At 41.0% G+C, this 12,341-nt stretch overlaps 1 protein-coding gene across 7 annotated transcripts in view; it reads left to right on the forward strand.

The window, feature by feature from the left end:
* Positions 1 to 12,341, forward strand: part of MRPS5 (mitochondrial ribosomal protein S5) — a 31,686-nt gene that overhangs the window by 12,944 nt on the left and 6,401 nt on the right. For 6 of the 7 annotated variants that reach the window (XM_085018463.1, XM_085018464.1, XM_085018461.1 and 3 more), the window contains 6 exons: positions 494 to 727; positions 3,539 to 3,573; positions 5,206 to 5,296; positions 8,230 to 8,276; positions 9,269 to 9,326; positions 9,895 to 9,957. In XM_085018463.1, coding sequence (XP_084874589.1) covers positions 494 to 727; positions 3,539 to 3,573; positions 5,206 to 5,296; positions 8,230 to 8,276; positions 9,269 to 9,326; positions 9,895 to 9,957 — 528 coding nt within the window. Of the gene's footprint in view, positions 1 to 493; positions 1,222 to 1,549; positions 3,574 to 5,205; positions 5,297 to 8,229; positions 8,277 to 9,268; positions 9,327 to 9,894; positions 9,958 to 12,341 lie in introns of those variants that run through there. The other variant, XR_014841216.1, reaches the window with a different exon arrangement.

The following is a 12,341-nucleotide window of genomic DNA, read 5'->3' on the forward strand; positions in this document are numbered from 1 at the left end:
TTTTCTTTTTAGAAATAATTAGATTATACCGTATGTACATATTGTCTTATAATTTGCTTTTTTTTACTCAATAGTAGATCTTGGAAGTAGTTCCATTTCAGAACCCATAGAGTGCTTCATTCTTTCATTTAGTGCAGAATATTTCATAGGGTGGATGTACCATAGTTCATTTAACCGTTCCAACAGTGCTGGACATTTGGATTGTTTCCATTTTTTTCTTTACAAATAACCCTTCCATGGGCATCCTTGTCCAAGCACACATATGCCTCACGTCTGTATGGGAGTGTTTTTCTATGAAGTGAAATTACTAGCTGTTAGGGTAGGTACATTTAAAATTTTAATAGATAGTGCCAAGTGAGCTGTAAAGTGATTATGTTAGTTTAAACTCCCACTAGTAGTATCATTATCCATTTACCCATTGCTTAGTATTTTAACACTCAAGAATTAAGTGCTTTGTACGAAGTCTTATTTGTGTATATTTTTAAATCTTTAGGACGTCATGGCTTCCTCTGGCCTGGTCTGAATATCCCTCTTATGAGAAATGGTGCTGTACAGACCATTGCCCAGAGGAGCAAGGAAGACCAGGAAAAGGTGGAGGCCGATATGGTCCAGCAGAGAGAAGAGTGGGACCGGAGGAGGAAGATGAAGGTTAAACGGGAGCGAGGATGGAGTGGAAACACATGGGGAGGCGTCAGTCTTGGTCCCCCGGATCCTGGTCCCAATGGAGGTAGCAGATCCTGGTTTTGCTTACCATTGTGACAGAGAGGGTCTTCCTGTTTCTGGAATTCTTAAATATCATTTCATTCACTCATCTCTTTAGATTGTCTTCCCCCTGCCCCCCCAAAGTATTTGAGCATCATTTAAATAACTTCCTATTATTACCCAGCTGTATTTTATGGAATAGTAGAGGCCTATAGACCAAGAAGTCTTCTACAAACAGAATGCAAAGCACTGGGTTCTGGTATCTTTATTGTGTGGCTTCTCAGAGCCTTTGAATGTGGTGGTGTGGATTCTGGATCTATAGAAGTCACATATAGGATGCAGTTTCCCAAACACTCCTGGTCATGAGGTAGGGAACAGCATGCCTTGGAAGTGCTATTTTCCTTTTCTTTTTTTTTTTTTTTAAGGGCCACACCTGCAGCATATGGAGGTTCCCAGGCTAGGGGTCAAATCGGAGCTGCAGTTGCTGGCCTACTCCACAGCAACACCAGATCGAGCCAGGTGTGCAACCTACACCACAGCTCATGGCAACACTAAGTCCTTAACCCCCTGAGCTTGGCCAGGGATTAAACCTGCAACCTCATGGTTCCTAGTTGGATTCGTTTCTGCCGTGCCGTGCCATGACCGGAACTCCAGGGAGTGTTGTTTTGATAACAAGTGAAACCAGATAGTTGTTAGTTAGGCTCATAAAATACACATGAAATAAAAATTGATAATATCAGAGTTCCCTTCGTGGCTCAGTGGTTAATGAATCCGACTAGGAACCATGAGGTTGTGGGTTTGACCCCTGGCCTCACTCAGTGGATTAAGGATCCAGCGTTGCCATGAGCTGTGGTGTAGGTCGCAGACACGGCTTGGATCCTGTGTTGCTGTGGCTCTGGTGTAGGCTGGTGGCTATAGCTCCAATTGGACCCCTGGCCTGGGAACCTCCATGTGGTGCAGGTGCAGCCCTAGAAGAGACAAAAAAAAAAAAAAAAAAAAAAAAAAGTTGATAATATTTATCAGACTAAGTTAGAAAACAAAATCACCCCCTCCCCGCTTCCTACGTAAAGTAAAAATCATCTGAAAAATTTATTCTTGTCAATGCATAGAAGATGAAGTAGACAAGAGCTGGGCTGCTTTCTCAAGTTTGGCTTAAAGAGGAGAGGAGAGGAGGGGCTGAGATGGAGAGACGAAGGCCACCATGCTTAGGGCTGAGCAGAACGCTTCAGTTGAAAGAATGAAGAAACGCATAAACTTAAGTCACTAATGAGAGCCCAGATTTAGAGTATAGATAAATGTACTTGTTAATAGAAAAAAGGACAGAGTCAATGAGCCTGTATTGTTAGTGTGGAAGTGGGGGTGGGGCAGGGACTGTGTTGAGTGCTGGGTCTCTTGAGGTTTCAGTGAGTCTGTGAGGTGGACATGAGGGCATTGATGAGCATGGCCGCCAGAATAGGTTGATAATTTTGTTGACAAGGTAGGGTATGGGACTGGCCTCAAAATTATCAAGTGGAATAGGAGTTAGAGTTTAGGTGAAAGAAGATTGACTGTGAGTTGATATTCATTGCAGCTGGCTGATGGTACATAAGCATTCATTTTACTGTTCCATTTTTGTCTATAATTATAAAATTTCTAGAGCAAAAAGTTAAAAAAATAACACAGAGAGCGTTTGAAATGGCTGCTGTGGTGAGTAGAGAAAGACCTAACCAACGGATGCAGAAAGCCACCAGGCAGCAGGGAGGACTCAGCTGAGTTGGAGACCATGAATTCTTAGGGGCCCGAAGAATTTTTATTGTGTATCTTGCTTTGACGTCTCCAGTAGCACCCAGCTTGTCAGGTGTGGCCAGACAGCTGTGCCGATTCTCTCCTGGATGGTGTGATGGAGACAGGGAGAGGTGAGGGAGTTGAGGACATTTGCAAGACCTGGTGGAAATGTTGGACTGTGGTATCTCGACCTAATGGGATAGGCTGGAAGAGCAGAGGGGTGATGGTAAGGGGAACAGGGGTCAAGAGTCTAGAGATGCTGGGAGGTCCAAGAACCATCATCTTTGAGTCACTGAGTGAGAGCTGGAGGGGTAAGAGGATGCAGTCAGGGAGATGGGGGCCGGGTTTATGAATTTAGAGGTGGAACAGTTTCTGGTGATGATGAAGGAACAGGGTATGGCCTGGGGAGTGACACCAAAATATCTGAGATTCTTTATTAAGAGCTGGTGATTGAGGTCTTAAGAGCTGGCGATTGAGTTCCTGATGTGGCACAGTGGGTTAAGGATCTGACTGCAGGGGCTTAGGCTGCTGTGGAGGTGTGCGTTCAATGCCCAGCCCAGCTCAGTGGGTTAAGGGAACAGGCATTGCCATAGCTTTGGTGCAGGTCTCAGCTGTGGCCAGGATTCAGTCCTTGGCCTGGAAACTTAGATATCTCATGGATATACCCCCCAAAAAAGTTGGTGATAGTGCCTGTCTTAAAAAATGCTTTCAGGAGTTCCCGTCGTGGCGCAGTGGTTAACGAATCCAACTAGGAACTATGAGGTTGCGGGTTCGGTCCCTGCCCTTGCTCAGTGGGTTAACGATCCGGCGTTGCCGTGAGCTGTGGTGTAGGTTGCAGACGTGGCTCATATCCTGCGTTGCTGAGGCTCTGGCGTAGGCTGGTGGCTACAGCTCCGATTCAACCCCTGGCCTGGGAACCTCCATATGCCGCGGGAGTGGCCCAAGAAATAGCAACAACAACAACAACAACAAAAGACAACAAAAGACAAAAAAAAAAAAAAAAAAAGCTTTCATACACTAATTATACATATAGACACATTTATCAGTATACCTGTTTCTTTTCTCCCCACAGAAACATATGATGATTTTGATACCAGGATACTTGAGGTAGGCATGCTGAATTAAATACCCAGTTAAGCCTTTGGAGAGGCTGGGGTGGGTGGAGTAGGGATAGGGCAAGAGGAACAGGGAGGAAAAGCCTTTGATGCAGGACTTTTTCTGTTTTTTTTTTTTTTTTTCTGAAAGAAAGAAACTAATTTCTGTTACTTGATATTGGCTGCCCTTTTGGGAGGCTACCAACTGAGGTCTCATGACAAGGCAACTTCAGTGATATTGTTGATAATAGAATTTGGAGATTACATTTAAACCTCCTCTTTCCCAAAGCAAAGCAGTCACAGTAGCAGTTTCTTCCTGAATCATCTGTATCTGACAGTTCAGGGAGCAGCAATTGAGAGGAGCATGGGGAGGGGTACAAAGCGTGGAGTTACTGTGAATGTCCAGCTCTTGATGGGGAAATGGTCTGCTGTCCTGCTTGTAGGCCCCTGAAACTGAAGCCTGTATCAGGTAAGTTTTAATCACTCTTTCCAGGGCAGTTCCTTAAATAGCCAGCTTCCCTTCAAGCTAGTGCTGCATACTTTGTCAGTGTTAGATGCCATATGGAATAATCGTCTATAGAATGTATGATTGAGTGTACATATTGTTTCTTCAATATCAGCTGTATTAGAGAGTTTAAAATGTAAGTATTTGATATCTTAGGGTCCCAGCTTATACGATTTGGGGGTTGATTCCTTTGAAGAATTGGGTTACTTCCTTTCTGTAAGATTATCCATAAGAGTGGGCTGGAGCTCCCTTTTCCTTTAACTTCATTTTATGGGGAAAGGGCTGCCATGTAAGCAGTTTTTAGTTAACAGTTTCATTGTTCTTGGTAAATTTATAAATATGCAAAAAATGGAGATTATCCTGTAGTTCATAATATGCAGATATTTCCAAGTTTTCTATTATCTGTTGAGCCTAACCCTTTGATCTAGTCCTGTACTAATTATTTCTGTACACTGCATTTTATCATTTCTAAGATGCATGTTTTTTCATATTTTAGCATCCCCAATATTGTGATTTGTCTTAGAATCAGTTATAGACTATGTTAAAGTTTGATCAGCATCTTTTTTTTTTTTTTTCTTATGGTGCATTCATTAAAATAGTGCATTGTGCTTTACAGCTTGAAGTCTCTTTAAAAGTTATCTCAGGAGTTCCTGTTGTGGCTCAGTGGTTAACGAATCCAACTAGGAACCATGAAGTTACGGGTTCGATCCCTGGCCTTGTTCAGTGGGTTAATGATCCGGCATTGCCGTGAGCTGTGATGTAGGTTGCAGACACGGCTTGGATCCCGAATTGCTGTGACTCTGGTGTAGGCCGGCAGCTACAGTTCCAATTAGACCCCTAGGCTGGGAACTTCCATATGCCGAGGATGCGACCCTAGAAAAGGCAAAAAGACAAAAAATTAAAAAAAAAAAAGTTATCTCAAACCGTGAAATAAGAGAAAATCTTTTTTTCATTTTAGTCCTGAAAAAGCAGAGCAGATGGAGCTTTCCTTTGGAGAAAGTTTGCTTTTCATGCTCGTGGAATTGAGGGATGAGCTGCCTGTACACCACGTGTACCTCTGTGTGTGGAAAGAGATCACTCCAGTTTCCTCCTTCAGAATTTTTGTAAGGTCTAAAATTTATGAAACATTTTGTCTTTTAGGTGAGAAATGTTTTCAATATGACAGCAAAAGAGGGAAGAAAGAGATCAGTCCGTGTCCTGGTCGCTGTGGGGAATGGCAAAGGAGCTGCAGGTGAATGGGGTGTGGTAATACATGAGGTGCTGGTGTGGAGGTGGAGGACAGGTGTGGCCTGGACTCAGCTGTAGAGTCACTGGGTTCAGATTTTTTCTACTAATGAAATCTTTTAGTGGCTTGGAGCTTATAGACCTTGTGGTAGGCCCATGTAATCCCTTAGAGAGAAAAGAAAAAATAAATCTTCCTATATCTTTCTTTCCTGTGAGGACAATAAACATTTTAAAAGGCTTAAGACACTATGTGTATAACTGAAAAATTGGGGGGGGCACTAAATGTTCAACAGTAGAGGCACAGTTACAAAAGAAGTATAGCCATACATTGTAAATTCTGTAGCCATTAAAGAATTATGGAAAATTACTTATAAAATAATGGTAGATAAAAAAAAAAAACCACTTCAGGAGTTCCTGCTGTGGCACAGTGGGTTAAGGATTCTGTATTGCTCCATCTGTGGTATAGGTTGCAGCAGCAGCTCAGATTTGATCTCTGGCCTGGGAAGGAGGTGGCCAAAAAACAAACAACCCACTTCATAAAAGACTGTATAATGTAATCCCAATTATTTATTTATTCATTTAGTCTTTTTTAGGGCCTCACCACCGCATGTGGAAGTTCCCAGGCTAGGGGTTGAATTGAAGCTGTAACTACCGTCCTACACCACGGCAACACGGGATCCAAGCCACGGCTGCAACCTACAGCACAGTTTATGGCAATGCCAGATCCTTTAACCCACTGAGTGGGGCCAGGGATCGAACCCACATCCTCATGTATACTAGTCAGGTTTGTTACTGCTGAGCCATGATGGGAACTCCCCAATTTTTTAAAAAGTATGTTTATATGCAAAGAAAAAACTGGAAGGATTGAAAAGATACACACTGAAAAGATTAAAAATGTTTAATCAGTATGTTTGCCAATCATTTAAATTTTCTTCCTGGTACTTTTCTTTAAAGTTTCCATAGTGAACATCTGTTTTTGAAATGTATACATGGGTGTGTGAAGGAAAGAAAATTGGCAAACTGTCTGTTTAAATCCTTACTGAGACTTTCAAAACAAGTAATACCTAAGCCACTCTTTTTTTTTTTTTTTGCCATTTTCTTGGGCCGCTCCCACGGCATATGGAGGTTCCCAGGCTAGGGGTCCAATTGGAGCTGTAGCCACCGGCCTACACCAGAGCCACAGCAATGCGGGATCTGAGCTGCGTCTGCGACCTACACCACAGCTCACGGCAACACCGGATCCTTAACCCACTGAACAAGGCCAGGGATCGAACCTGCAACCTTGTGGTTCCTAGTCGGATTCGTTAACCACTGCGCCACAACGGGAACTCCTACCTAAGCCACTCTTAACTCTTACTTTTGTATCTTTCCAGAGATTCTTTGTTCAGATATCACTGTACAGCTCTTAAAAAGAATTTATACAGAGGGATCACATTATTTATATCCATGATTTTATACCTGGTTTTTCTTGCTTAGTATTATACCCAGTGATTGATGTATTAGTGTAAATGGATTCCCCTTCATTTTTTGTCTTGACTGTATAGTGTTCCACTGTATGGATAAACATAATTTTTTTTTGTTTGTTTTTTTAGGGCCGCACCTGTGGCATATGGAGGTTCCCAAACACAACTCTTGTAACCTTTTCCTATTGCTGTATATTTATGTTGTTTCCACTTTTTTACTGTTTATGAAAATAGTGGGCTACTTGTACATGTCATTTGTTGTACTTTTGAAAGTATATCAATAGGGGAAATTTCTCACGGTAAAATTGCTGCCTCAGGGTTAACATAAGGCTGTATCAGTCTGTGTTTACCTGCGCCGTCACACCCTTGTCAGCACTGGAGAGAGTCAGACTTTGCTGATTATAAATAAGTGACAGTGTGAAACATATCTCTTAGTTTTGATCTACACTTCTTTAATTATGAGAGTTTGGACAGCATTTTATGTGTTTAATGGCCCTTATTTCCTTTTTGAGATGTGTTAGTTCTCCTGTATTCTCTTGGGTGATTATTTGCCTTGTTGATTGGTATAAGCTCTTTGTAAATCAAGGACATTAGCCCTTTGTCTGTCATATGTTTTGACTTTGAGTTTTCAAATTTTCCCCACACAAAAGTTTTAAATCCACAGAAGCTTTAAATCTTTAAATAGCAAGTTTGTCAGTCTTTTTAATTTCTGTTTTTGTGTCTTGTTAGAAAGACTTCATTAGAAGATTATGAATGCGTTCATTCATATATTCATTTCTCTAGTACTTAGATGGTTTAATTCATTTGTTTGGAATTGTAATCTGAAGCCCCTTCTGCCACATCATTCTCAGATGTCTTGCGTATCTCATGGAATAGTACTGTCTTATGTTACTTTTCAGTATGTAATTCAAGAACAAAATACATTTTTCCAAATAATTGTGATAGAAAACAATGCAGACATTTCCACTAACTTATGATAAACCTCATTTCACAGGGTTAAGTATTTATAAACGCAAAAATCATTGATTTTATTTCCTGGCTAATTGAAATCTAAATTGCATTTGAAAGTTCCAATGAAATCCTGGTTTGACTCTATAGAAGTGTGTATTCCCCCCAACTTTTTTGGTTATTTTAAATCTGTTTCAGAAATCTTCAAAACTGTTCACCTTACTAATTTAGCATGATTTTTTAAAAGTATTCTTATTGAGTATATTTAGTTTTATCTAGAAATTTGTACAAGTTAGTGTTATGCATCTAACCTTTGCTTTCACAGGTACGTTTCCAAAATGTCCCAAAATAGAGAAGCAGATCTTTCTAGCCTCATGCGTTCTTACTCGTTTTGTACAGCAGGTTTTCTGTGGGCAGAAGAAAGATGAACTCCTGGGAAATGTTGTAGGAGCTGAAATATAAAATGTAGTAAAGGACATTATGTGCCAAATTTATGCTCCTTTTCATATTTTTTCTTTTTCTTTTAAAGGTTTTGCCATTGGGAAAGCCACTGAACGGGCAGATGCTTTCAGAAAAGTATGTACATTTTTCCTTTATTAATGGTAAAAGATCAGTAAGCTATGTGCTTGACACCATGGCAACCACAAAAAAATAAAATCAAAATAAGAACTGTCCCCTGAGGCTTACTGTCAAAGTGTATTTATCTCATAAAAAACAGTTTCAGAAGTACTTGTACTCTTTTGTCTCATTTCTATAGTATTTGTGACTGCTTACCAAAATTATGAAACAGTAGGGAGAATTTCAAAACTGACAGAATGTTAAAAGGTATTAGAGATTATTATTTTGTTTGGGTTTTTTTTTGTTTTTTTTAAATCAAATCCTTAGCTTTTCGAAGTATATAGTGAAATTTTGTATAAACTTGAAATTTTTTGTAATAAAATATTTTTTAAAAGGTATTTTTTGAGGAGTTCCCATCATGGCTCAGTGGTTAACAGATCTGACTAGGAACCATGAGGTTGTGGGTTTGGTCCCTGGCTTTGCTTACTGGGTTAAGGATCCGGTGTTGCCATGAGCTGTGGTATAGGTCGCAGATGTGGCTCGGATCCCTCGTTGCTGTGGCCATGGGGTAGGCCGGCGGCTACAGCTCTGATTTGACCCCTAGCTTGGGAATCTCCATATGCCGCCGGAGCGGCTCAAGAAAAGGCAAAAAAAAAAAAAAAAAAAAGGTATTTTTTGAAATCCTTGAGAAAATGTAAATTCAAACAGTAGATTTAAGAAAAATATTTTCCTGAGTTCCCATCGTGGCTCAGCGGAAACAAATCTGACTAGCACCCATGAGGACACAGCTTCAATCCCTGGCCTCGCTCAGTGGGTTAAGGATCTGGCGTTGCCATGAGCTGTGGTGTAGGTCATAGATGTGGCTTGGATCTGGTGTTGCTGTGGCTGTGGTGTAGACCAGTGGCTGCAGTTCTGATTCGACCCCTAGTCTGGGAACCGCCAAATGCTGTGGGTTGGGCCCTTAAAAAAAAAAGAAAGAAAAAGAAAAATATTTTCCCTTTTTCTTTTAGGCAAAGAACAGAGCAGTTCACTATCTGCATTACATAGAGCGATATGAAGACCATACAAGTGAGTTTTTTTTTTTTTTTTTTTTTTTGTCTTTTTGCTATTTCTTGGGCTGCTCCCACGGCATATGGAGGTTCCCAGGCTAGGGGTCGAGTCGGAGCTGTAGCCACCAGCCTATGCCAGAGCCACAGCAACACGGGATCCGAGCCGCGTCTGCAACCTACACCACAGCTCACGGCAACGCCGGATCGTTAACCCACTGAGCAAGGGCAGGGACCGAACCCGCAACCTCATGGTTCCTAGTTGGATTCGTTAACCACTGCGCCACGACGGGAACTCCACAAATGAGTGTTAATCCTTTAGAATTTGTGGAATTTATACTTGTTTCATTATGTGTGACAGTATGTTTCTATAGGTATGTTTGTGTTTCTCTGCTTGTTACTACATTTTTACATAAAAATGTATAAAATGTAGAAACAAACTTTGTCTCCTGAGAAGGTTATTAATGAGTGAAATCCTCTTGGCCAGTGTGTGATGGCTGTTTAGGGGAGTGTTAGCTGCTTTGTGGTATTTGTCAGGGGTATTTGTCAGCTACACCTCTAATCCTTATGTTTATGTTTTTACCCTCCAGTATACCATGATATTTCTTTAAAATTTAAAAGGACGCATATCAAGATGAAGAAACAACCCAGAGGTAACTAAAAAAATAATTTGTCGAAGATAAAACAGAGCAGACAATTTCCTCCTGTCCTCTATTTTTGCTCACCTTTATCTGAACTCATTTTGAAAATGCCATAATGGAAAGGCCTCTGTTAGTTTTAAGAAGATTGAGACTCTTGGGGAAGTAAAAAGTAGTTAACCTACCCAGGCTCCCCTGATTACAAGCACATTCCAGGGGGAACTGTAGGTGGGAAAAGCAGTAGGAAACAGTAAAAAAGTGAGTAGTTGGGTTTGTGGTGGGAACATTAGTTACTCCTAGAGAATTTACTGATGGTATCAGAAGGTTCTTCTAGCTTATTCAGTTCTACTCATTTACTGTCATCATCCAATATTGATTGAACATCTTTTGTAAACCAGGTGCTACACTAAGTTCTGAGGGTCTGGAGATGGACCTTCTTTCTGTCTTATGGAAGAGTAGGGAGGCAGGCAGGCAGAGTTCAGGGTCATGGGACTGTGCAGTCATGCCTAGGGGTCTCTAGGTGCAGAATTTTGAACATGCTGATTTGTGTTTCCCCTGTGGTTCTGCAGTAAAAATGATCTCATATAACTCTAGCTACATCTTTAATAGTCTGGATCAGAAGATAATACATTGTACAGTATTTAAATTTTTCACATCAACGCTCACACAACTTTGCTAGCAATATGGCATGGAAATAAATGAAGGAAAAAAAGTCAAATACAGTACTGATTGTATTAGTGCACCAGAACTCGCCTTCTGCTTTAAAGTCATAATTAATCATTCACATGCCAAATAAAAACCATGCATTTCATCATTAGAAAAAGTATTGAGGAGTTCCCTTTGTGGCTCAGCAGGTTATGAATCTGACTGGCATCCATGAGGACGCAGGTTCGATCCCTGACCTTGCTCAGTGGGTTAAGGATCCGATGTTTCTGTGAGCTGTGGTGTAGGTGGCCGACATGGCTCAGATATGGCATTGCTGTAGCTGTGGTGTAGGCCAGCAGATGCAGCTCTGATTTGACCCATAACCTGGGAACCTCCATACGCTGCTGGTGCAGCCCTAAAAAGACAACAACACTTAGACTAAGGTTTAGATCTGTGCTGTTCCATGTGGTAGCCACAGCCTGTGTGGCTATTGAACACTTGAAATGTGGCTTCTGAGAGCCACGGTAAGTATCAAATACATTACACCAGATTTCAAAGACTTAGTATGAAAAGAAGAAGAAATATCTCAAAAATATTACTGTATTGATCATGTGCTAAAATGATAATGTTTTGGATATATTGGATTAATAAAATATGTTACTAAAATTAGTTATAGCTCTTTTTTTTTGGCTTTTTGCCATTTCTTAGGCTGCTCCTGCGGCATATGGAAGTTCCCAGCCTAGGCGTTGAATCAGAGCTGTAGCCACCGGCCTACGCCAGAGCCACAGCAACACAGGATCCGAGCCGCGTCTGCAACCTACACCACAGCTCACGGCAATGCCAGATCTTTAACCCACTGAGCAAGGGCGGGGATGGCACCCTCAACCTCATGGTTCCTAGTTGGATTCGTTAACCACTGAGCCACGACGGGAACTCCTAGTTTTAGCTCTTTTTTAAAAAAACTTTATTTCTGTATCAGAATCTACAAATCACATATATGGCTTGCATTTTTGGTTTGTGCCATATTTTTTTGGACATATTACTTTAGACACATTTTTATCAGAGTGATTTTTAAAAGACTGCTCCAGTTTTAATTGCAGGTGCTGCCTTTTTAAAATTTTTCTTGTCTTCTAATCAAAGCTGTATTTTTCAGGTTTCTTTGTAGTAGACTCATTACTTGTGCATTGGGGTTAAATATTCTGGTTTTGAAATTAAAAGGACAGTATGATACATTACAGACAGCATTTCCTAAACTGTTTTCCTGTGTATCACTATTTCTACGGGGAGGTGGTAATAGGTGTTACTCAAAAAGGGGTATCAAGTGGGAAAACTGGATTAAGGAAAGTCAAAAAGATGACTGTATATTTTGTGAATGCTGCAACCTTTAATGCATTACCGTGCAATGTACATCTCCCAGAGGGAGATAGAGAATGCCGCATTCACAGATTTATTTAACCGTGGCACACATCTACCTTGGCTGTAGGACAGTATTTTATACCTCACTGCATTTCCTATACAATACATACAGACATCCACTAGTTTAACTTTTATTATAACAAGTGTTTTTTGACACAGTCTCTGCCTGGAAGTCTTCACAGTTGATGTTCAGTCAAATAACTGTCATAGGGCTTTGACCATATGGATATTTGTGTGTGCACAAAACAGTAGCTACCATTCATGGAGCCTCTCATGCAGCCCAGGTGCTATGCTCACCCCCAGATCTGCTAAGTAGGTGTCACAGGGAGGAGGAGCTC

This window comes from Sus scrofa, chromosome 3 (genome assembly GCF_054392235.1).
Source record: "Sus scrofa isolate SSC_HxYL_T2T_F1_AM1 chromosome 3, Sscrofa_HxYL_maternal_Yorkshire_Landrace_v2.0, whole genome shotgun sequence".
Taxonomy (NCBI): domain Eukaryota; kingdom Metazoa; phylum Chordata; class Mammalia; order Artiodactyla; family Suidae; genus Sus; species Sus scrofa.